Source organism: Myxocyprinus asiaticus, chromosome 21, assembly GCF_019703515.2.
Source record: "Myxocyprinus asiaticus isolate MX2 ecotype Aquarium Trade chromosome 21, UBuf_Myxa_2, whole genome shotgun sequence".
NCBI lineage: Eukaryota > Metazoa > Chordata > Actinopteri > Cypriniformes > Catostomidae > Myxocyprinus > Myxocyprinus asiaticus.
Genome location: NC_059364.1, coordinates 6,677,544 through 6,705,304, shown reverse-complemented (window position 1 = coordinate 6,705,304; position 27,761 = coordinate 6,677,544). Strand labels below are relative to the sequence as shown.

Genomic DNA, 27,761 nt, shown 5'->3' with positions numbered 1-27,761 from the left:
CAGCATGTTATCAGAAAATACTGGCAGACAATTTGCATTCTTCTGCACGAAAGCTGCGCATGGGACGCTCTTGGACTTTCCAGCACAACAATGACTCTAAGCACAAGGCCAAGTTGACCCTCCAGTGGTTACAGCAGAAATAAGTGAAGGTTCTGGAGTGGCCATCACAGTCTCCTGACCTTAATATCATCGAGCCACTCTGGTGAGATCTCAAATGTGCGGTTCATGCAAGACGGCCAAAGACTCTGCATGACCTGGAGGCATTTTGCAAAGACGAATGGGAAGCTATACCACCTGCAAGAATTTGGGGCCTCATAGACAACTATTACAAAAGACTGCACGCTGTCATTGATGCTAAAGGGGGCAATACACAGTATTAAGAACTAAGGGTATGCAGACTTTTGAACAGGGGTCATTTCATTTTTTTCTTTGTTGTCATGTTTTGTTTTATGATTGTGCCATTCTGTTATAACCTACAGTTGAATATGAATCCCATTAGAAATAAAAGAAATGTGTTTTGCCTGCTCACTCATGTTTTCTTTAAAAATGGTACATATATTACCAATTCTCCAAGGGTATGCTAACTTTTGAGCACAACTGTATATATATATATATATATATATATATATATATATATATATATATATATATATATGTGTGTGTGTTTTCTTTTTTTTTTTTTTTAATATACAGTTTGTAGGTAAATATAGCTGTTTATCACTATGAATTTGTATAATACATAGTGATAAACCCTAACCCTTCACTGAAATATTCATTGGACACTTCATAGAAAAGAATCAAACTTACGAAGTGTAAATCCTTTTCTGGTTTTCCGCTTTTGAAGTTTAAATAAGATACGCAACTGAAACCCTCAAGTCGCAAGACAAAGGATCATGAAACTAGTGTATTGACACTATTTAGGAAATTACCCTTAAAATCATTAACCTTACTTAATAGAATTTGAGAGTTTTTACAAGTGTGAGATTTATTTTGTGATTATTTTGTATTATGTAAATTGGGTAATTTGGTTTGCTGTTTATGGGTGATGCAATGGTGATGTTATGAATATGTATGGGGAATTGGCGTGCTGACATGCGCAGTTATTGTTATGTGTGAAAAAGGGACATGCGCAGTGAGAGAGGGGAGAGGTGAAGCGAGCGTGACTGCAGTGTGTGCCTCACCATATGAGCGCTGACAAATAAAATAATCAGTAAAGTTCCATATTTCCGTGTATGCCTGCATTAATACGTTGGACCCATTTACAAGAGACTGGAGCTTCCTCCTATGTTCCACAGCCCCTCATACACAAGCAATATAGTGTCTTTCATTCAGAATAAGTCAGTTTCATTGAGCCAACATCATTTATTTGGATTAGGTCAAAGAAATGTACTACAGTAGTTTGAACTCAACTTAAGTTCGGCACACTCAGTTTACTAAGGTTTTATTCAATTTATTTTCAAATTTTTCTTTGGCTCAAATTAATTTATTTTATAATCATTAGTATATGCTCGGTGGGCAAGTGTAAGGATAGTGAAACTGTTGTACTGTCAATTTAATTGCATCTGCTTGCAGAGCTAAGCAGCACTAAAATCAAGTATCACTTGAAAGTGAAAGTCCATCCTCAAGCTAAGCACAACCGCCATTCTTCACAATGGCAGCCCCAAAAACTCCAGCACAACAGACACTCTTTTTAAATACCAATATAACAAAATATTAAACATTAACAAATCATGCTCAAAAACATAAAATAACACTTCATTTCAACACTTGTTCTCCCTATCCAGTTCCATGCAAAGAATGCTGGGAAATGGAAATCCCCTGCCCAGTTTTATCAATGCTACATTAACACCACAAAAAGTTTTCATGCAGTCCCAACTCAAATGGATAGAACGCAATAAATTCAAGTTGTGACAAAATGATCTAGAATTGTGTCGCTTTAGTTTATTTTAATAAAGTAAAATGCACAAGCAGCAAAGATTATTAAAAATGCACATAAACATCATTGCATTATTAACAATTTTGCTTATTTTTATGCCAGAAAAATCACATACAGTATATCATAAATATCTGATATATCGCCCTGCACTACAGCCCACCCACATGTGCAATATCAAACACACACACACACACACACACACACACACACACACACAGAGATCTTTTCATGAGTATGGTCTAAATTCCCCTGCAGTGTCCCCCAGAGTGAGTTATTTCTGCACGTGTTCATATGTACCTGCAAAACCTCCGATGATGCCTTTATTTATTTATTTATTTCCAAAGGCGATGTTTCATAAGCCATACTGAATGCGAGATCTGCATGTCTGTTTACTATGCACCACTTAGAAAAAGAGAATGCTCTCTAACAAGAACGGAGAGAATAATACATTTATTATTTTGCCAAGATGGAACAAGATGCAGTTTGGTGCAAAGAAAGTTGAAGCGGCATTTTCCCGGCATCTTTCTTCTCTTTGCTTGTTGTGTGAAGTTTGTGGAGGTGTGTCAGATGGCGCGTAGGACTGTCCTGTCAGCGCCTGATTTAATTCATTCTGCCTGCGCAACAGTGTGTGATAAAACAATGGCAAAATGCGATAAACTGTAAAACTATATGCGCTCAAAACCAATGAGTTTATGAAAATATTAATAAAATAATTAATGATAATAATACGTCAACATTTATTGCCAGCCTGTAATATAAAGAAGCATAATGAAGTGGCTTATACCAGAAGTGGTACATTCAAGGTTAATAATGACGCCGCCATAGTTTCGCTGAAAAATAAGGTGGATACCATGGTAAACATATACAAAAAACTGGTTATAGCTACTGTACTGTATTTGTCTTATTTTTGTTTTTGTTTATATAGCTATAAAATTAAATATACAAATAATATAAGAAGTGCCTGTGCGCTGCTTTAAAGTTCAGACATTTGTGTGTGTGTGTGTGTGTGTGTGTGTGTGTGTGTGTCAAGAGCATTGTCACCTTATGTAAACGGCTGCGTGCAGTGCACAGGATGATCACGATTATGTGTTGACTGTGAGTATATGGGTTTCTAAACTGTTATGGTGCTTCTGTGTTAGTCTGGCTGTCTGTTTCAGTAAACAAACGTATCATATGCTTGAAAACACTGTTTTAGATGCTGTTTGTGTGAATGGCAACCGCATGTTCACCTAATAATGAGACGGCTACATGCACAGAATGACCGTGCTGTGTTTACTGGTAGTAAACTGATATTGTGGTACTTGGTGACAATTTGGCTGTCTGTTACATAAAATAAATGTATCATATGCTTGCTTGAAAAGACTTGTTTGAGTAGCTGTTTGTGACGAATGACAATTGCATAACCACTAATGTAAACAAACATGGTCACACACATCGGATAATCGCGCTTGATGTATTGACTGTGCGTAAATGAGCTGTAAACTTTTTATTGTGGTATTTTGGTGATCATTTGGATGTATGAGTATTAAAATAAACGTATCATGTGCTTGAAAAGACTGTATGATTCAATATTTGTGCGAATATGAATGACAGGGGCTTGTTCAGCACATCTTTGTGTGTCGGACAGAAAGCTGATTTGAATCTGGCAGCTTGCAACGTAACTGGCTGTTGCAGAAACACATGTGTGACGCTGTGGGAGCCATTTATTAACCATCACATATGTGTGACAGTACATATGAAAGGGTTAAGGCATAAAACACACCTGTACACAGCCAAACTATCATAAATACTGTATGTACCCTATAGTCATACCTGGAAAGGTCCACTTGGATAGATTACAGCATCTGCCTTCCTCCATTCTGGCCCCTGTTGTCCAGACAGGGTCCAGATAGCAGAATCCACAACTGCTATACTCTTCACCCTCATCAAAACATTGAGTGTTCCTGTAGACAGACAGACAAAAAAGCAGAGCTCTGTTAGTAACTTATACATTTTAAATTGTGTTGTGTTAATTTGATGTTATTGTAAATTGGTATATGTCTCATCACTGTCACGACTGCTATGTTGATCGGAACTGCACCCAAGAATTTCACACACCATTGCACTCGTGTATTTGATTTGATTTTGATCTCTCTCATTTTCTGAGGTTCTCTCTTTCGATCCCTCAAATACAAACTCACACACACATGCACAAACGCACTTATTACTCCAGTAAGTGCTCCAGTAAAGCAGCGCAAGCCTCCGTTGCTAGTTCTAATGTGACGTTTTCGAATTAGCAACAAAGGTTCAGACTGTATTAAAGCAAGACGCTGAATCCATGGCGGAAGAAAGTAGTTCCACTCACAAGAGCGTTTTAGGGACAAAAACCAGAAAATGTCTTGGGATCAAACCCTGAATGATGTCTTAAGGTGTGGTAACTGTGGTATAAGCAGAATAAGTGACTCCGGCCCGTTGAATTGTTGAAAAATAATGCACGGTCACTCCACATTACCACCACGGGTGTGCATTATTTTTAAACAATTCAACGTTCCGTCGTCAATTATTCCTTACATATAGTCTTAGAAAGCCAGACTTTGAATATCACCATAAAGTCTGGTCCATTTTGCAGCTTTATCTGGCCAATAATGATCAACCAATATGTTTTTTATAATGCAGAATGCAGAATAGCCAATGACCAATCTAATGTAAATACATACTTAAAAAATAACTTAATGATGACAAATAAATGATGGGAAAATTCCAGAAACAAAACAATACACAATATTTACACAAATGTTTAATATATTCTGCTGATGTTTCATGAATAAGGTGCATTTTTTATTTATTTTCCATTGTCAAGGTTGTCAGAAGATTTTGGAATTTACATTTGGAGGAACATAAAATTGGTGAAATCAAACACACTTTTATTTTGCACAAATTATTTATTTATGTATTTATATATTTATTTTCAGAAACATGAGCAGAATACATTTGTGTCAATCATTCATATTTTAATTCAAGTAAAATTCAAGTAAATTGTCACATCTTTGTGTAAAAATTACAAATAAATTAGTTCTGCTTGTGTTTCATGAATAAGGTAAAAAATGTACAGACAATACTGAAGAAATGACCATCTAAGGAAAATGTTTCGTATTTTATGGCATGAATTTAATGCAAAGAAATATTTAATAATTGGAACATAAAGTTCTAATACTCTGTTCACTTGCTAATAGGTGCCTCAAACAAATATCTGAATATCTTTAAAATATTTAATATTCTGAACTTCCAAATCCTTTTCAAACTTAGCGACTACAGAAGTTCTTCCTCAGAAGCACTCAGTGTAGCAGTCTGGTACCTTATTAACATGACTTTATAAACAACTTTATAAACATGCCTTATAAACAAGCCAATCAGATTGGTTTTGTGTTGCTCTTGCCATTTGTGTGTGCAAAGTGCACCAGACATACAGTACTGAGAACAGATTGTGGGTGTGGGGGTATGTGTGTGTGTAGTAGTCAAAACACAAAGACAATAAAACAGAGGCATCTTATCCCCTTTGATTATATGTGGCTTAGTATGCTTATTATGAATGTCACTACTTAGATTAGCCATCACAGACATTAAACGCACACAGGCATACACAAACACACACACACTCCTCCGAGATTAGAGAAACGCTTTGACAGAAGGCAGTAAGGCCAAGTGGCACCTTTATGACTCGTGCATTAAATTATTACTCTGACTTTGTGCTTAAGGGAAACCAATATATAATTCAGTTGCACTCTGAGACAGTGAACAAAGAGGGAGAGACAGACAGAGAGAGGGAGAGAGAGAAAGAGAGTGAGAGAGGACAAACTTTTGTAGTGCCTCAAATTATGAACTGGCACAAAGCCATTAAACATTAAAACACGGCCGCACACTAGGAATGGGTATTTACAATGATTTGCTGGCATTATGGTATTAAGCAACATTGTGAATTTTGTAATGATTTTAATGAAGTTTTTATTTGCCCATTGAGTTTCCTAAAGAGTGTCTCATTAGACTATTTTTGCAATCACCACTCGTTTCGCACATTGTGGGTATGACAGTGTTAATACAGATGTTTAATAGTATCTCTAATTTAAATGTAAGTAGCAAAGCAGCACCATAGTGTGTATGTTTGATTCATTTCTGTGAATATTTTGAAACTATCTATTTAACTTTGATTCAGCTACAGTATTTCTTTCCCATCTTGTGTAAGTGGCTGTTTTTTTAACTATTGTCAGCTTGGCCAATCAACTTCAGTGGCAAAAACGACGTTAGAGTTGGTAAGTTTGATTAATTTCCCTTATCAAAAGGTCTGTTTCAATTAATCAATTCAAAACATTTTTTATTTCATCTCATGACTTTGTATCATCACTCATTGTTCACTGATGTCTCCATGTGATGTATGTCATATAATAAATTGTTTTAGTTTAAAATAAATACAGGTAAATATTGCTGTTTATTATGTTCATGTATTGTTAGTAATTAAATATAATACTTCCTTGAACTTTATTGAAAAACAGCTTGGATAACATGGTTTGATTATTTTAATTAGAGTCTTTTAAAGTAATTTTTTAAATAAAATTCTTAAAAAAATACAATTATTATTTTATTTATTTAATTAATTAATATATTTATTTTTTGCATAAAATATATGAAATCTGCTTGACTACAATGACTGTTATGGTTTATCGTAAAATTATGGTTCCTTCGATGGGGGGGGGGGGGGGGACAACAACTTTAAACCATTTTAGATTAAATATCTACAATGCTGCATTGACAAATTGCTTTTAAAGTTCCTTATTTGTAAGTCACTTTGGATAAAAGCATCTGCTATTCAGCAATAACTGAGTGTAAATATAAACATCGAAATACTTTGAATATTGTCAAAAGGCTGAAAAATACTGAGATATATAATTTTAGTTAGATCCCCAAGCTCTGACGCACACACACACACACACACACACACACACACACACATTTCCAAACTGTTACCTGCAGACTGTAACCTCATGACACGCACACACACAAGATAAAAGCAAATGTGACCAACCAACCAAGCTTCACATCTTTACTTATTCAAGAAGAGCAGGTATAAATGAATAACAAGGTGGAGAACAAGCACATTAACATAGCAAACAGATGGTACTCTGACAAAGTGGCACGCTCAAAGTACAAACCACATCGCAATAAACTCATCTCCAGCCGTCTGACCAATATCAGCCCATAACATTAGACACAGTTACATAAACATGTAGAGCCTTACAAAAAAAAATATTTATCTATTAAAGCTGATGTGTGTCATCTTCTGATGTTAAAATACTCTAATACCAGTTTAATGTCAAGAGACAAAAATAAGTAAGCAATTTTTAGGTTGACTTCCTGAAAACTGGAGGAAAACACAACGACTCTAACCCCAAGCGGCTTTGGCTTGGGCATTTCATAACCATCATGGAATTTAATTTCTGTGTGAACTTTTCCTTTCAGCTCATACAAGCCTTTGTGGTGGCAATATTAACAATTACACTGAGTCTGACATTGAGCGAGCACTGTAATAACACTAAGTTCTAAAAACTACCATGGTATAGCCATGTTTGTGAAATAGTACCATGGTACATCAAAATGGTAATCATTCAGTACCATGGTATATGTCAAAGAATATGTCAAAGAACTGTATGATTTAATCACTGTACAATGGTACTGCCACAGTATTTATTTGTAAGGGAAATACACTGTAATATAGCCAGCATGTGTCATTACTGTACAGGTATTACAGTAATCAAAGCGATTCACGGAGAATCAGTGAGCCTTTAACAGGGAAGCCTCGTCACACTATTAGTTTGCTGCCCATGCTGAAAGCATCTGACTCATTTCAATTACCCCAATCATGCTGTAGCGGTGCTCGCTGGGTGATAAATAAACAGAAATTGTGTGCCATTGCATCTTCAAGATGATTACAAACCTTTTGTGAATAATACGGCAGGCACTTAAAATCACCCTTATGTGAAGACCCCTAAAAATAAACGGTTTATCAACCTTAAAAGAAACAATGTAAGTATATGTAGGGACAAGCTCTAAAAAAGACCAGAGGCTCTGAAAAGACCCTTGTGCAGACTCACTGGCATAAGGAGCAAAAGATCCAAACATTAGAGGACTTTGGTTCACCTTGACAAATTCATTCAACTTCAAAATGAGCCGAAGATGGAAGCGGTGGAGGAATGCTAGACAGTGGCAGGCAATTTTAGAGCACGGTTCAAATTAAGTATAGTACACGCTGCTATTTTGGTACCCTGCTGATGCAAACAGCTTAGACCAGCTACAAGTAGCTTGCTGGTCTTAGCTTGACCAGCTTGGTGACAGAGGCTAACATACTGCTGTGTTCACAAGGTTCCACATTGATAGAATGAGCACTTTTGAGGATGAAGTAATCACAAAATTTGTCCAATTTTGCCAGTTTAGTGATATCAAATCTTTTCATCAAAGATGACATCAAAGATATTCAGTGAGGCACGTAGATGAAAGTAAAGCTTATATCCACGAGCAGAGCTGCATTTTCTAGAGCTTTGCTTACTTAGTTATGTCTGTGATTAGTCGCTTAACATGTCAGTTAGATGGTCAAAATTATTATTTGTGCTAAACAACATTATGCCACAAATGCTGTCGTTTGAGCTTAACTTGTATTTAACCTGGAACATTCCTTTAATATGTACTGTATAAATATTGGCAATACATTCTTGTCCACCATCAAATAAAGACCAAGCATGTGTCACTAAACCACAACAAAGACTGATAAAATACTTTGTCAAGCCAAAGCTGTCACAGGGTCACATGCTGAATGATCTAATGGACTGCTGCTGTGATTGACTTCTACTCTAATGGATCCACTGGCTGTTGAACTCTATTGTAATGAACTTCAAGCCTAATAAACTTGCGGTCTAATAGAACATGCTATTGTATTGCTCTGGTTGAAACGTCTAATAGAATACTGCACGTGTAGAGAGTGACAAAACACAATCCATATGGTAAGGAGACCTAGTCAATATGAAATCAAAATTGACCCTGTTTACTGTTTTAATACATGTTCTTATGTTATTGTGGAAAATCCATATTGTCATATTGTCTTATTGTGCACTTTGGGGCCTATTTTAAGAGCGCTAGCGCTAAGCACAGTGCTATGCCATAAGTCATAAGTGCAAAGTCGATGGGCATGGCCATGACGTTTTGGTATTTTCACGCAACAATGCACTAAGTCTAGGCACATGTGGGTTTTGCAATATTGCATGCACAAGGTAATTTAATTTGGAGGGTTTTCTCCAGTTTTTGCAGCGTCTGCGTCCTATTATATAGTCAATTCCCTCAAGCACCAGCAATATAAACAAAGACAGCACATTCATAAGAAGTTGGTAGTGTAAAGGGACTGTATGCAATGAATTAGGAGAATAGAAATATGGACTAACATTATTTTGTGCATTAACTGTGTCCTTATTAAATGGGACACACTCCTTTTGTACGCATGAAAAATGTGGTTCAGCATATGTATGTAGGCTCTGTTAATTTATTGAGAATATAAGTATTATTAATAATTTTCATCTGAAGATACAATTAAACTATAAAATATAGTTAGAAAATATTTCTAAATTCAAATTACTCTTCAAACTAAATGAAAATATAATCAAAATAAAGTGGTAAAGTTGTAAATATAATCATAACAAGTCCAAACATTTTACTCTCTCCAAATTCTTCCACCGGCCCCTTTTGCAGTGACTTAAAAATCACACTACGACAAAAGGTGGAAAGATAACAATACAAATTAGATCATAAATACAATTGTAAATATAAACAGAATAATAATAATAATTGAAACATAAACTATGACCTATAGATAGTTTAACACAAATCTAATACATTTAAAAATTTTATTTCATAAAACGGCTATTGTCAGGGACATAATTTCATGTTCCACCATATTGGACATGAATTTTTATTACAACCTGCTGGTGGAATCTCCAAACTGCAAAGGCAGGAACTGAATTTGGACTTGCGCTGAAAACAGAAGTCGTATTGAAATGTCTTAGTGCAATGACCTATTTCTCAAGAAAACAGCAAACTGCACATTGTGCCACTTCATTACCATACTATACACCCACAGTTTGAGTTAATACACCCAAAGTTAGCGCAAGCACTCCCATCCACACTCACTTGTGCTTTGCGTTGCCATGAATATTGCGCTTAGAATTAGCGCTCTCAGGAAAATTGGATAAGACGTAGTGTATAGTCACAGTGCACTTACGAAAATAGAGCCCTTTATTCCAAAGAAAAAGGTTAGTCTTTGTAATCGCAGTTTTCATTAAAATGTAATGACTTACATTTACCTACTTACCTCCTTGAAAACATTAATTGGGTTGTAAATGCCGTTTCATGTTTCAAATAAAAAATAAAAAAAATTCAAAAACTGATGAAGCAACAGCTGTAAATTGCTTGAATCATTTAATGTTACAAAGGCAAACTGTGTGTGACACAAGAAACTCTTAAGCTAATTAAAACCAAATACTCTACCAATAAAAAACAACATGGATATCTGCCTCCTTCTTTTTAATCAGATAGCCCCATCCAGATATTTAGAGAGGGAATAACTCTGTCTCTCTGCTTGCAAAGATTTATTGATCCAGTGAAGCAAAGCAAGACTACTTCTATAGGGCTATCAAACAGAGACAAGCCTTAAAATAACCGACTATACTCAGTACTAAACACACACACAGATGTTAAAAAATACATGCAGTGATTACATCCTTATCCATGTAGGTGAAGATCATTCTCTATGAGACAGGACTACTTGGTGTTGTCTACTCTGTGCTAGTACAAATATTATATAACCAAACAGTCAATCAAACAGCTCAAACATGTAGCTGTATGTGTCCAGAGAAGTCTAACACCATGTACTGTACTTACCAGGTGCCACACTGTATAGCAAGAAGCGGTAAATCCATTTTATATCTTTTTTTGAATCTCTTGCATGATAATATGGGTTTTTGCCCAGTCATGGACAAAACAAGGGTAAGATACAATATGTGTCTGAAACGTGACAAAATGCTGCCTTATCAGGTAGTATACGGAAGGAGAAAGGCATGTCAAAATCCAATGTTTGAGTATTCTGTTCTCTAAGATGCCTTCATAGAAAATGGAACCAATGGAAGAAAGATGCAATGAAAGTGAATGGTGACTGATGCTATTATTCAGCCTAACATCTCCTTTGGCATTCCACGAAAGAAAGTCATACAGGTTTGAAACAACATGGCGGTGCATGAATGAATTTGGGTGAACTATCTCTTTAATTTTGTATTTTTGGTAACACTTTACAATAAGGTTAAATTTGTTAACATTAGTTAATGCATTAAGTATCATGAACTAACAATGAACAATATGTTTTTATCTTTATTTATTTAAGTTCAAAGTGCATTGACTAATGTTAACATATACAACTTTTGATTTGAAAAATGCATTAATATATGTTGAAATTAACACTGACCAAGATTAATAATGTGACAGCTCTGGTGAGTTTGTCCGTTTGTTTTGTATGTTTTGTCATTTTCTCTCCCTCATGTCTCGCAAGTGCGGCCGGCATGCATGATCGGCGTTTCCATGGGAACACTGATTGTTCCCGGGGGAATGCTGATCATGCCACTGATTAGTGTGAGCAACACCTGTTCTCCCCTAATTTACTCCCTACTTAAGCCTTTGCTAGATTGTTGTTTGATGTTGAGTACTAACCTCACTCTCTCTGCCTAGTTGGTCCTGTCTCGTATATCTGTTGGTTGCCTGCGTGTTGGGTGTCTGGTTGCCTTCCAGTATTGCTGTGTGTCAGCTGGTATTCCACGGAGGATACCTCGTCTCTGCCCGCGTGTCGGGAGTTAAATTCGCTCTTCTCTGCTGGCTGTTGTTCTGCATCTCACTAAGTTTCAACGGAGGATTCTACAAATCTGTTCCTGACTTCCACAACGCACACACTCATCCTAACACAATCTTCACAGATTGTCCCTTGTGCGACTACGACGCACATGCCATTGGAGTTAGCTTCCCGCTGCTGCAGCCGGTATCGGGATTTTCTACATTCCTCAACACAGTGACTGCTTATTATTATTATTATTATTATTATTATTGTTAATAACTCCTTTTGAACTGTTCCTCTGCTCTTGGGTCACTATCGTTCATTACAAATAAATCCTGTAAAAGGATTGTTCATTGTTAATGTTAACAAATGGAACCTTACTGTGAAGTGTTAATGTATTTTTCTTTAAAGCATATTTAAGTTTTTTTCACATAAAATAATTTGAGAAAACAATAATTGAAAAAAAGATGTGCTAAAGATGTCCACTCACTCTCACACATTCTCTTTGATGTAATGTTTCATGTCAGCCCTGAGGCAGTTTGGAAAACGGCTACTGGCTAAATATTGTTTAATTGAAAGCAACACTCATTAAAAGTTGTTTAATGGTATGACATGGGTGTTCACAGCATTTCTTCACATCTCGCTAAAGGAGATATTTATTTATTTTTTTTAACACTAGAGTACTGCGACAACAGTCATCCCAAAAGTGTTGGAGTAATGTGTTATAGAAAGGAAATCTATAATACCTGGAGAGAGCTATATGTTAGTATTCTTATTTATCTCTATGGCAGTTGCTCAGCTGGCAAATGCAGCTCCAAGAAGTATGCAACCTCTATGCTGCCATCTATGTTCATGGACACAATAACATTTCTTTATTTCTTTTGAGCCAATCACTTGATGCATTAATGACATCTGATTATATACTCAGGAGCTGCAGGGTTATTATATCATGACAACATTGACAAGACCTTTACTAGCAACTATCCTGTGCAGTGACGTCAAAGTCACATCATGTTACTGTGCATCAATTTTTTTGAAGATATGTATATAAACAGACACCACGGCACTGTTGAATGCTTCATTCTGATTGGTTGACAGACATTCAAATTTTTTATTTATTTTTTTTAGTTAACGCACGGCTATGAAGTAGTTCCAGGTTTTGACCACATAACCATTCCATATCACTTTGTCAAATAACTTTAGTTATTTCAAAGAGCCGTACAGGTTACCACAGCAAAATAACCAAATAAAACAAAGACATTAGTTAAACAAAATCAGATAAGAATGTCAAACAATTTCTATAATATCAAACATTTATTTTAATGCCTGTTAAAAGCACCCCTGCAATCTCTCTAACTCACACATACATATGCACACATATCGACACTCATGAGCAAGACACAGAACCTTTATTTCAGTGCACCCTTTGTGACTTCAATACAACAGTTTTGCACTGAAAAGCTACATACAAGAATAGTGACGCTATCACCCAGGTACTGAGAAGTGTAGTTAAACTACCTCTTAGCAATGTTACTGACAAACTCACTCTCTCTCTCTCTCTCTCTCTCTCTCTCTCTCTCTCTCTCTCTCTCTCACACACACACACACACACACTAGCTTATTACTGCATTTAAAGCTTAAAAGCAGTGCACGCCTTTGTTACTAGTTCTTTTGTGATGCTTTCGAACTAGCAACAAAGGCTAAGGTCAAATCAAAGCAAGATGCTGAATCCATGGTGTAAGAAAGTAGTTTACTCAGAAGAGTGTTTTAGGGACAAAAACCTGAAAATATCATGAAATAAAAAAACTTGAAAAATGTCTTGATGTGTGAAAACCATGGTATAAGTGGAATAATTGAAATTGTCATCAATTATTCCTTACATACAATATATAATGTGTGTGTGTGTATATATATATATATATACACACACACTACCATTCAAAAGTTTGGGGTCACTTGCCTGAAATGTTTCTCATGATCTTAAAAATCTTTTGATCTGAAGGCGTATGCTTAAATGTTATTGTGCCAACATATTAATTTATTTCATTATAAAACTAAAATTTTATAAAAATTTAAAAAAAAGTTTTTGAAATGGATGACTTGGACTGAATAATTAAGAAAAGTAGCTAATAAGTGCCCAGCATATAGATGGGAACTCCTTCAATACTGTTTAAAAAGCATCCCAGGGTGATACCTCAAGAAGTTGGTTGAGAAAATGTCAAGAGTACATGTCTGCAAATTCTAGGCAAAGTGTGGCCACTTTGAAGATGCTAACATATAACACAGTTTTGATTTATTTTGGATTTTTTTAGTCACAACATAATTCCCATATTTCCATTTCTATTATTCCATAGTTGTGATGACTTTACTATTATTCTAAATTGTAAAAAAAAAAAAAAAAAAAAAAGAATGAGTAAGTGACCCTAAACTTTTGAACGGTAGTGTATATATATATATATATATATATATATATATATATATATATATATATATATATATATATATATATATATATATATACTGTGTGTGTGTATATATATATATATATATATATATATATATATATATATATATATATATATATATACACACAGTACAGTGCAAAAGTTTTAGGCACTTGTGAAAAATGTTGCATAGTGAGGATGTTTTCAAAAATAATGAAATAAATAGTTTTCATGTATCACTTAATGTCATACAAAGTCCAGTAAACATAAAAAAAAGCTAAATCAATATTTGGTGTGACCACCTTTGCCTTTAAAACAGCATCAATTCTCCTAGGTACACTTGGACACAGTTTTTCTTGGTTGTTGGCAGATAGGATGTTCCAAGCTTCTTGGAGAATTCACCATAGTTCTTCTATCTATTTAGGCTGCCTCAATTGCTTCTGTCTCTTTATGTAATCTCAGACAGACACGATGTTCAGTGGGGGGCTTTGTGAGGGCCATGACATCTGTTGCAGGGCTCCCTGTTCTTCTATTCTAATCTTTTCTATTTGCAAAAGTAATGTTTGGGAGTCTAACATTTATATTTCCTATAGACACACTAAAGCTGAAGATATAAATAACCATCTTAAGACAAATGCTTTTGTTAAACATCTCATGTTGTAAGACTTTTGCACAGTACTGTATATATATATATATATATATATATATATATATATATATATATATATATATATATATATATATTATTTATTTATTTATTTATTTATTTATTTTTATTTGCCAAGTTGTGTTTTGAAACATGGTCAACCAGTCATTCACGACCGGTTTCAACTTGCTAGAAACTATGTTAAAAGTTGGTTTTAGATTTTCCATCAAGGCAGAACATCCAAAAGTGTAATATCTGCAGCTAGTGCAAGGCCAAATCTCATTGTGCTAATTTAGCACTGTTGTATCTAATGCTATAGTAGCCAATGCAAAGCTAATCCCAATTGCTAATTAGGATATAAATCAAATCTAATGCAAGCACAGAGCTGCAAATAAAAGTCTAAACTCTCATATCACTAATGAGGTTGTAATTTACTGCCAGCATAGAGCGGCTAACACAGTCCAACAGATTAAGATTGCTAACAGGTATGTCTGTCTCACGGCAGGGCGTCTTATGTAATGAGAGTTGCGCCAGCTGTGCCTCCCTTTCAGTTTAACATCTGTGCCCACAGTGCCACCCACATTCCAATGCAAAGGCTAATGATCAGCAGATTAGTGTACACAAGCAGCATTTAGCTGATATCATACCAGCATTCAGCCTATAACGGGTTCCTATGGCCTACTACGGCCTACGGACAGAGTCAACACTGCTAAAAAAAACAACCACAAAAAACAGCTTAAACTGGCATAAAGAGGTTAGCTCGTCCCCCAACTTGGACATATTAGTTTGGCTGGTCTGTTTTAATGTTTTAAAATGAGTTTGGGGCAGCAGCCAAAAAACACAGGCCAGGCTGGGTGATGTCTATGAGTTTACCATCGATTTGTATGGGACCTAAGCAATGTCTGCAGAAATCACAGAGATGGGTGTGTCTTCTGCATTCTTTTACACACTGTCACCACATAACTGACTATCAGAAAATGTATGGCAGTGCTGATTAATTATGCAAGAAATATTAAACATGATCATATACTGTATCTGGGATTATTAGAAGAAATTGATTGGAATATCTTTCAAAATACAACAGAACTGGTGATATTAGCAAGCCTGAAATCCTATATTACATTCTTGAATAAAAAAAATATGCACAATCCGTTCACAAAATATTTGTCCCTCTGCAAAATATGTTCTGAAAAACAGGGGGCAAATCACAAAATTTTTCATGGCTAAATAAACACTTGACAGCATAAAATGCTTTAGAAAAAAACATGCATCAGCCCAAACGCAACAGCCAGCATTATCTGCAGTTTATCTGATGTGAAGCGCATCTTCTCTTGGCTAACATCTACTTCAGACACTTGAATAACTTGAGAATTAACGAATGTTAAAAGGTTCACAGGTTGGACAGTGCAGACTCACTGGCTTTTTTCCAGCAAGTCAGTTTGCATGGGATTATATCCATGGGTTATTTTTACTGGGCATTTATAGAAGGTAAAATAGCCTATGCTATCGTCTTTAATGGCATGGGAATGTGCAGTCTGGAAAAAGTCCGGAAAAAATTACTGGCATGACCAATTCGCATGGGATCAAAATCAACTCTGGTAATTATTACATTACCCCATGTCCCCACATAAACTAAGATCCATAAAGTTCTGCTGTCAATCCTAAAGTGCCTATCCTAACCTTTACGTGAACTTCCATGGACATTTTGGGAATATCAGCCTATAGATGAGTTACAGATAATTGGAAAATCGAATTTACAAAATCAGTATTAAGGTTATTTTTCTTAAATGTAATTCTCCAAATGCATAATGCAGTAAAAAAAAAAAAAAAAGGGGGGAACATTTACCAAAGCAAATAATTGCTAAATAAATATACTTTTTTAAAGATTTTTTTTTTTAATTTCAAAACGGATATGGAATGAACGGAAGATACATGGATTTAACTACTGTACTTTTGTGTTCCTCGGTAGAAAGAAAGTCATAACTGTTATGAATGACATGAGGGTGAGTAAATAATGACAGAATTTTCATTTTGGGATGAACTATCCTTAAAAATGTCTCTGTAATCCAGACAGAGAGACAAATGTGAAGGGTAAGAGAGCTCTAGCAGATACTTTTAGTTTGAGTATGAGGTGTGTGTGCACCCCAGGGTGATTTTGATCATGATTAATGTGATTCGCCTTTCAATTTTAATTTTCATTAAGGACCTGCTGTCCTCTCCAACTCCTAAATAGTAATGGAATTAATAAAACATATCCTTTGAAATATAAAGTGCAGGCCTGCAGCAGATAATCCAAATGCTTTTGGAAAGCCAAGCAGATTGTCACGCTGTATGCGTTCACCAGCCGCCCCCTGCCACACGCCCAACCTGTGTCATGAGTGGCAACTGGCAAATAATTAGACAGACCCATCTCATTAAAACAGGAGCAAGACATGCGGAGAGACACAAAGGTAAAGAGGTGGGGTAAAAAGCACAGCAGACAGACAGCGAGAGAGAGAGAGAGAGACAGAGAGAGAGAGGAATCTGAATGTATGAGCAGTTAATGGACTGATACATTTTGGAGAGAGAGCCCAGATAAAAGAGCAAAGAGAAACAGGATGTTCATGTACTTTATGTGTCAAACTGAAAAGTGAGAAGGAAAAAAAAAAACCTTTGGTATGCTGTCAAAACTTTGGTGGCAGTATTTTTATGATAAAGTCTTTACACTAACCAGCAATTTGAGGTGGCAGAGGCTATTTACACTAAGTGTAAATGTTGCTATTTACACTAAGTGTAAATAGCAACAAAAATATCTTCCTTGCACTAAGTGCAAATAGTGTTAGATGCTATTTGCACACCGCTGCAAATAGTGGCAGATACTATTTGCACCCCTAATTAAATGCTAACATACAGTATCACTGCAGCATGTTTACTGTGTTTATTTAGAGTCCCACAGACACCCTACACCAACCCCTACCCCGAACACTAACCTTCCCTTACAAATAATAAACCATGATTTTACTTCAGTAACCATAGTATCATCATGGTATTTTGTAGTAAAATCATAGTAACCACAAAATTAAACATTGTTATTATATTAACTATATTACCATATTACTGTAGTAATACCATGGATAACTGGATTAAAACTATGGCTTCTGACGAATCACATGGTTACTACAATAATACTATAGTCAAACTATGGGTAACTTTACCCAGATTAAACTGTTCTCTCACCTCCCTGACCATCACTGTAACCAAATCACTGCGAGGCAATTAACCTTTATATTATATTTTTATTTATCATTATAAGTAGTATTAAAGTAAATATTAATAGTGGAGACAGGAAACAGGACACGAAAAAGTGGGACAAAGGCGGAATCTAACCTGGGTCATTCACACAAAAAAACACATTGAAGTTATACCCCACGCCAGAGCAGCTACACTAGGAATGAAGTTTGTCTTAAAATGCTGTGTTTCCACCAGACTATTGGTGTGTAGATAGCTGCAGTGTGTGGAAGGTGCTATTTAGACCTAGTGCTGTAACGATGTGTGCTGGCAATGATGATGACCAAGTGCAGTAATCCAAACGTGAATGCTAAACAAAACAAACATAAACGACTTGACTAGACTTAACATGGCTTGACTACGTAGCACAAAACAATCCACATACATTCAGTACTTGACAATGGACAATGGCAAACATGAGGGCTTAAAATACAAGACATGGGAGAACAAGAACCAAATGAACAGACAGAACTGATAACAAGCTAATTAAACAAACCAATGAAAACATGACACATGAACATGGAGGGAAAACATGAAATCACATGACAAGGGAACATGTCTTTTCAAATAAAAACTTTTCAAAATAAAAGACATGAATCAACAAAATACACATGACATATCCCCCCCAACACATAAACAAAACAAATAAAACATGCCATCAATTTAAAGTTCTGTAGGGAGCTGGGGGGGGGGCGGCGGAGGGTGTCTTGAGGCGTGGGGCGTGGCGAGAAAGGGCGAGGGGCAAGGGACCAGGGCAAAGTCTGTGAGGGGTGGAGCCATGAGAGGCTCGAGGGGCGGAGCCATGGAACTTGGTGCTCAGAGAGTAGCCGAAGACTCGAAGGGCCAGGGTGGAGCCGATGGAAGGGAGGACCAAGGCGGTGCTGGGGGAATCGGAAGACTGAGGTGGAGCCGGTGGGACTGAGGACCAAGGTGGAGCCATAGGGAAGGAGGTCCCCAGTGGAGCTGACAGATCAGAGGGACAAGGTGCATCCAGAGGATCGGAGAGCCAAGGCGGAGCCAGGTGACTGACAGACCAAGGAGGAGCCGGAGGGACGAGGGACCCCGGCAAAGCCAACAGGCTGAAGGATCGCAGTGGAGCCGAGGGAACGCAGAGTTGAGGTAATGTCGAGGGACCGACAGGACAAGGCGAAATCCAGGGCTCGGAGGGTCCAGACAGGGTCTGAGGGCCGAAGGTTCCCCTTGCCTGCTCAGGAGAACTAAGGATGGGTATAAGGGTGGGAACCATCTCCAGGTCGAACTGCTCAGGTGTGGCTGTGATGTGGCATGGAGCAGGCTGAGGCGTTGCGGTGACGTGGCATGGAGCGGGCTGAGGCGTTGCGGTGACGTGGCATGGAGCGGGCTGTGGCGTTGCGGTGACGTGGCATGGAGCGGGCTGAGGCGTTGCGGTGACGTGGCATGGAGCGGGCTGAGGCGTTGCGGTGACGTGGCATGGAGCAAAAGATGGCACTAGCTCAGAGACCATGATGAGGAACTCTGGCTTGGCGGCCATGTCGTGGAACTTTGGCTCGGTATCCGCCTCCCCCACAGTGAACGTGGAACCAATGATCTGTAGGGTGAGGTCGATATATTGAGCCAGGCTGAGGGAACTGCGAACACCAGGCATCAAGGAGGAGATCGGCTCACTTAACCCCACCCTAAAAATGTCCTTGAGGGCGACCACATTAAAATCCACCTGGCTGGCCAGAGCGCAAAAGTCCTCTACATAATCCTCCAGGGGATGATTTTCCTGACGTAGGCGTATGAGCCGAACTGCTGGGTTCATTATTGGGTCAAGTATTCTGTAACGATGTGCTGGCTGCTGGCAATGGCAATGAAGAGGACGATGACGAAGTGTAGAGAACCCAAGTGTAGTTTATTTACAAACGTGATAACCAGTAACCCTAACTATAACTTGACTATGACTTGACTATAAACATGACTTGACTATAAACATACACACTCACATTCAATACTTGACCAAGACACAATGGAAAACACGAGGTTTAAATACATGGACATGGGGGAACATAAACCAATGAACAAACAGAACTGATAACAAGATAATTAAACAATAAACCAATGAAAACATGACACATGAACATGGAGAGAAAACATGAAATCACATGACAAGGGAACAGGAATTAAACTTTTCAAAATAAAAGACATGAATCAACAAAATACACATGACAAGTGCACTCCGATTTGAGTTTAGTGTGTGAGTGTGTGTGTGTGTGTGTGTGTGTGTGTGTGTGTGTGTGTGTACTTTGGGTGTATAATAAAAGTAATATCACTCAAGCAAGAGTGTTGAAATTAAGACCAGCATCATGATTGTGAGTTTGATATTGCTTTTATACAGCAGTTCTAGAAACAAGATGTTAATATCGAGAAACTTAAATTTTAAACACAGTATAGCCAGCTATTCTGTCTACTTTTGTTCTGCTAATAAAAATAGTTCCAAACAAAGCCATAGTATGATCAACTGTTGCGTGATGTGGAGAAAGGAAACATTTCAATAAAACTTGACTTCAGACTAACCGAAACACTTACTCTCCACCCGAAAGAAAATGTTTTGCGATTTTAGAGAAAAATACGTATATATATATATACTGTATACATGGGCTCCAAAGTATTGCTCTGAGCTCCAAGAAAAGAAAAAAAAAATCCATTCAGTATGGATACAAGATGAGAGATATTTAACATAAATGTATTTTATCAAATACTGAAAACTGTTGAAAAAAAAAAAAAACATTCTGATTAATAAAATCAAATTGACACTTTCACCAATATTTGTGTGTGCTATGCATGTGGCAACAATCTAAGGCTGAACTCTGTTTAAATCAAAAGTGGATCGAGTCTCTGTGTACATCATGAAACCTAGAAAAATGGCTTGCATGTGCCAGGAAACACACACACACACTCACACTATCACATGCAGACACATTAGACTGTCTTTGAGCACCAAGAAGTGACAGATGTCACTTTGAAACAAAGCTTAATGTTTTAACAGTCACAATAAATAAGTAATGGATGTGTGGATGACCTGCTGGTGATAACTACACATGCAATACATTTCATCTCACAGATTCAGCCCGATGCTGTGGTAGATGAAAACGCTTTCAGATGGAAAAGCCAAGATGTTAGAAGCTAAAGTACACTAAAAGCCAAAGTTTAGACACACTTGAAAAGTTAAAAGCTTTTGATTTAAAAGCTTATGCTTAAATGCCATTTTGTAGACAAATATAAATTGTGCCCATGAATTAATTTATTTATAAAACATGTTCTATTGTTTTAAATAGATGAGTTGGATGACATAGTGAAGGAAAGGCAGCCAACAAGTGTCCAGGATACATGTGAACTCACTCAATGCTGTTAAAAAGCATCTCAGGATGCACCTCATGAAGTTGTTTGAGAGAATGAACAGAGTGTGCAGAGCTGGAAACTAGATGTTTTTGGTCACAACATAATTCCCATACTTCCACTTGTGTTATTTCATAGGTTTGATGACTTTATTATTTACTATAAAAACCTACATTGGTCGACCCCTTGTGTGAATTGTAAATGCGGATAAAGACTCACCGATATGTTTTCCGTTCATGTGGTAGTAGAAGGAGATGCAGTAGGGAGCTCTGGTGGACCCTGACGGTCCTCGCGCTGCTGTCACGTTGTAGAGTGGAGAGAGAAGACGGGCTCGGTCCCCTGCCTGACGTGGCCGTGACGTCTCGATGTACATGTAATAGCCTTTATTATAGAACGAGAGAACAGAACACGTGAGTGAGGTGGTTGTGTGTGTCTGTAATGTACAGATTGGAGTGTGTTAATGGTTTTGTGTGTTTTTTACCTTCTTTTGTCCCACTCCTGTCCATATCAGGCCCTGTGTTAACCGAGCGTTTGGGGTTCTGAGTGAAATGGTTCTGTCTGGTCCAGTCAAACACATCGCTGCGGTCTTGAGTGAACCCACATATCCGCACATCCTCGAACCCACATATGTGATCTGACATAAGAGCACACTAGTTTAATGGTACTAAATTCAATAGAGCAATTAAGGCCCGAAACATACTCTATGCAAGTACGTGTATGCATGCAAATGCTTCTAGATACGCAAACTCGATTTCATGTCGTTGTGTTCAGAAATGTATCTGAGTGCAACCCTGTTGAAAAAATAAACAGCATTTCTGGTCACCAGCATATGTTGGTGCCAGCATATGTGTTTTTGAATGCTTGTCTTCAACATGGAAAGCTAGTGTCCCCACCAGGCTTTGTAACTAGTTTACCTGCAAGTGTTCCTTGGTTCACCAGCTCTACCAGCATCAAACCAGCACTAACCAGAATAAACCAGCATTACTTTTTAACAGGGAATTACTACCGCAAGCAAATACACATTGCATTCTAAATGTTGCCACAAGTGGCACTACAGAGGGCTTTAAGACAAACTTTTAAACTAACGATGTTTATCGCTAGCTATATGAATAACAACACATCCGTTTTAAATGGTGCAGACGTTTGAATGTAACTCAATCGCCCCCTTGAGCACTCAGATTTGTTACCACTATAGAAGTCTTTCGTAGCCAGACTTTTGACTAGAAGCAAAAAGTTTGGTCCCATTTGTAGCTTTCTAGACAAGAACCACCCACTTAGACAGGAAGAGACTGTCTGACCGACACGTAAAGTGACCAACCACAGTGTGTTTTGTTCTTACATGCTGTTTAAGGGGCAAGAAAATAGAATACAATTGGCCAAGCATTTGCGTTTACGTATTTGTGCAAAGTATGTTTCTGTCCTAATGCTGATGAGCAGATCTTAGGAGCTTTCTTAGTCACATTCACTTTAGAGCACAACAGGGCCCACTACTTTTTCACCCATCTTAGTTCAGGAAGTACTTTTTTTTTTTTTTTTCATTTATTTATTTTCATAGGAATTTCATAATGTACTTCGTAAAAGAGTTCTAAGCTTTGAACTAAACCAACTTGCAAAAAAGCGTTTGAAATCGGACAACAAGACGGGGTACTTAATGTCTTTCATGAGGGAATGAACTACAATCCCATGAAGCACTGCAGATGACGTAATAAAATCATAGTTAAAAAAAGATGGAAAAATATGAAAATATTGATTTAAGTTGTTAATTATAAATATAGAATTAGTATATTAAGTATAATAAATATATTTTAAAACATTAAGAAATATACAAATATATAAGTAATTTAAGAGTCTATTACACTCAATTGCATCATGTGCAGTACATCATAGGAGTAGGTGGTCGCTGTTGGGTTCTTTTGCCTCCGCTTGTTGGAAGCGATTCTCTGATTGGTGGATTTTTTTTCCATCAGGATCATGGGCAGTGTAGTTATTCACCACAAGTTCCGCTATTAAATGGATAGTTCACCCAAAAATTTTAATTCTCTCATCATTTACTTACCCTCAAGCCATCCCAGATGTGTATGACTTTCTATCTTCTGCAGAACACAAACAAAGATTTTTAGAAGAATATCTCTGCTTTGTATGTCCATTCATTGCAAGTGAATGGTGGCCAGAAATTCGAAGGTCCAAAAAGCTCATAATCTCTATTTTCAGAAGTGATATGATAGGTGTGGGTGAGAAACAGATCATTATGCAAGTCCTTTTTTTTTCACTATCAATTCTGTTCCCTGCCCGACAGGCGGCGATATGTATATGTGTATAATAATATTATGTATTACACAATATTATGTGTACATAATAATGTGAATCGCTAAAAAAAGACAAAAAAGAAAGTGAAAGTGGAGATTTATAGTAAAAAATTACTTAAATATTGATCCGTTTCACACCCACACCTATCATATCACTTCTGAAGATATGGATTTAACCACTGGAGTCATATTCTCCCGTGGAGATCCCATGTCCACCTGCATGGACATTACGTTTTAGCTTCGCTATATGCAACACTTAATTTAATTTAATTTATACCGACTGATCTCAGTTCAGGAGACTCTGGGCTGTCAGTAAAGGGTTAAACTTCCGACGGAGTCATGTGATCAATGTGAGTCTCTAGTTTCATCCAATACGCCTTTTTTTTGTTTTTTTTTTTGAGCGATTTATCTCAAAACAGCACGCTGTTAAACACAATGACCACATTCGTGGACTGTATGCTCAGTTTCAGTTAAAATATCCTATATTCACTGTGCATTATCGCACTGAGTATCAATGGATGCATCCAAAAACTGGAAAATGTTGCTTTCAGAGGCTTTATATGGAGGTAGGATAAAAATAAGGTGCAGATAGACAGCTCACTGGCGGTTAAGTCATTCACTAAATAGGGAGCAAGGGAGTTCATTCAATCCAAACTTCCTATTTAAAGTTCAGTTTCAGGCTGCAGATGATGTTTGGAACACTCAGCATGTTTGGCAGATATGAGACAATGTTAATCAGTACATAGATTCAGAATTTATAATGTATAATTTTATTTTAACATGGTTGGCAGTGATTGGATGATGCTGGCTAATACTTAAAATAAGAATTATGTATGCCTATTTCTGATGTAATGTTTATAAAGTTTCAAAAACATGAATAACCAACACTTCTGGAAACATAATAAACAATTTGATTAAAAAAAAAAAATCTGACTTTTTATAGCTTGATATTATTTAACATTTCAAAACTTAGTCCCACTGTCCAGTGTGTCCACATATGTGGACATCATTTTCTGGAAAACTATTTGGTCTATATATATATATATATATATATATATATATATATATTGTGTGTGTGTGTGTGTGTGTGTGTTTGTTTTTTGAATGTTTCTTATGGGCTACAAGTTACAAATCAAAAAGGGGAATGGAAAAAGCACACAGCTGTTATGCAGGGGTCTCAGGAGTATATGGATTAATTTTATGCTGCTTTATGTGCTTTTTGGATCTTCAAAGTTCTGACCACCATTCACTTGCATTGTATGGACATACAGAGCTGATATATATATATATATATATAAATCTTCGTTTGTGCTCAGCAAAAGAAAGAAAGTCATATACATCTGGGATGGCATTTAAAAAAATATTTAATTTTTTATTTTTTTTTTTTTTTGGACTGATTTTTTCAGCAGAAGCATATACCAGCTCATGGTAGGTCTGTCTTTAAAGGGTTCTAAGTATATAGTTATAAAGTTATCAATTCCCCTCTGGAAAAAAATGAATGGGATTTTTACTTCCAGAACCAGACTGTTGCGCTCTATAAGGAGTCCTCTCTTAAGTCTCTCTGGAGTACTTAAGTATTCTTAGCATTCGCGTATGTTTACGGCAATTGCACTCATTTACCTAACACAGAATACACTGTATTAAAGAATACTATAGTTATCCACTTAGAACGTCTCCATTCACACTTTTAATGGCTTGTTAACTCATTTTAAAAAGTGATGAGACAAAGAAGAATGCAGGATTTCTGTGTTGTGATTTGAAATTATCGCAATTCTCTCCCCTTCGGACACTATCCACCTCCTCAATTTACTCTGCCCAGCTCCAGTCTTTTTTAATTTATGATTTTTTTATTTTACTACTTTGGCAAAGCTCTGCGCTTTTGCTGCCAGGAGAACTGTTGAATATAATTGGAAAGAACTGAAAGGCAGGGACGAGCAAGTGACAGGAGGAGGTTTCAGAGTAAAGAGAAGCAGAACAAGGTACAGAGGGAGAACAGGCACAAAACCATCATGGAAAGAAAAAGTACAGGGCAGTCTCACCTGAAGGTCGTGGGTAAGTGTAGGCTGCATGCGGAAAATAAACCAGAAAAAATAGTGACACCAGGGCCTTTTTATTAAATGACAATCAACACAACAAATCCAATAATTAATCATCATCACGCAGGGCTGGGAGGTATAACAGAAAACTAAAACAAAATTATCACAATATTTTTCAGCTTTTTAATGATATTTACTGTAATGTATATGTTGAGAGTTATGTATTTGCTCTGAAATGGCTTAAAAGGGTGATTTTAGTTTTTCAATCAGAAGAACCATCATTTTGATCAAACAGTCATTGTTAAATGTACATTTAAAATGTTTCATGCAAAAAGTAAAATGCGGTAAAAATCTAGTTAAAATATTCAAGGTATGTTTTCCACAGTGTTTTTACTAAATGAACAATCAATATAATAATTATATTTAATCATTTGCATTTATATACACCAATATAACAATATATAATAACAGATATTATCTACAGACTGTATATCTTTACAAACAAAAAACTATATATGAAGAATGCCACATATAGACTTTGTGAACATTTTTAAGAGTTAAAACAAATTCTTAGTGAATAGTGGAGCTAGTTGTCACAAGGGCTATATCTCAAACTATTAGGTTTTGAATCAAAAGTCCAATTACACAAATGTGTGTTTTCTCTAGCGGAAATTCAGTTTTCTCTTAAATAAGAATAACTTCTGTGAATTCTATCCTCCAAAGCAAATTTTCACATTGAACATGAACATTCAGGCAAGGGTCAATTACATAATGAAGGTAGATTTTAACTGCATGTTCTCAGGACAAACTCTTTTTTAATTTTATATTTATTTATACAATATATATATATATATATATATATATATATATATATATATATATATATATATATATATATATATATATAAAAACAATACTTGTTGGCCAAAACAATGTTTTGATATTTTTGTGCATTGCATTTTCCATTTTAGCTGCTTCATTAATCATTTTTTGCCTTATAATTGTTTTACTTTAATAATTGTTTGGCTGAAATCCAATAATATGCTGTTAAATGCAGGCATAGATTTAAAGAGAGGCGTATATGTGCCATCGGTTTAATTGCAGGGTCCATTGTGACAACCTACCCCATGCTAATTTCAATTACTGTATTACTTGTATAGCAACCTTTTCACATTAGTGAGGTGGATAAAGGAAGGTAACTTACGCTCTGAGTACTGTATGGTGCGCGTGACCGTGTCTCCCCTCCCAAAACTGGTTACAGGACTGAGGCTGACCTCATATGACAGGGGAATACGTAAGTCTGTGAGAGTGTAGGTCATCAGAACACCTTTCAATGGCTCTTTAGTGGTGATCTGCTTGGACAAAATTGTCTGTAGGTTCTGAACACAGACAAAAAAGATTTAAGAAGCATCATCCAGGATTATGATCAAATGAGATCTGAATGACTGATATTTCTGAATGAATGGTTCTTTTATACAGTATGTCTACATTTAGGATGGTGATTGTACTATAAGTTTTGCAAACCATTTTTACAATTTCAGTAAAATAACATATATAATTATTAACAATACATCAAGGGAGATACTTAAACTTATTTTAAGATTAGGCAAAAGAAAAAAAAATCATTTAAAATGATTTATATTATCACCCTAGAACTGCATTTGGAATGAGTAGTTACAACACATGAATAATTTATAACTTCTTAAAAAAAGGTTAATCATTTAAAAAATCATCAAGCTTTGGAATTGATGGGAAAAATAATGATACAACAGCAAATGCACCATCATTAAAGGCACCACCATTATCATTAGATTTGACTCAAATCTCAAAGGCTTTTTGGACATTTTCTCAGCTGGTCTGTAACAGTTAATGAAGAATCA

At 36.4% G+C, this 27,761-nt stretch overlaps 1 protein-coding gene across 1 annotated transcript in view; it reads right to left on the bottom strand.

Annotated features, from left to right (window-relative positions):
* LOC127411924 (MAM domain-containing glycosylphosphatidylinositol anchor protein 1-like) overlaps positions 1-27,761 on the bottom strand; it is a 288,415-nt gene that overhangs the window by 52,283 nt on the left and 208,371 nt on the right. Inside the window, exons 12-16 of the mRNA XM_051647835.1 lie at positions 27,086-27,260; positions 25,885-25,908; positions 22,021-22,173; positions 21,759-21,920; positions 3,749-3,879 (exon numbers count right to left, since the gene is read on the bottom strand). Coding sequence (XP_051503795.1) covers positions 3,749-3,879; positions 21,759-21,920; positions 22,021-22,173; positions 25,885-25,908; positions 27,086-27,260 — 645 coding nt within the window. The remainder of the gene's footprint in view (positions 1-3,748; positions 3,880-21,758; positions 21,921-22,020; positions 22,174-25,884; positions 25,909-27,085; positions 27,261-27,761) is intronic.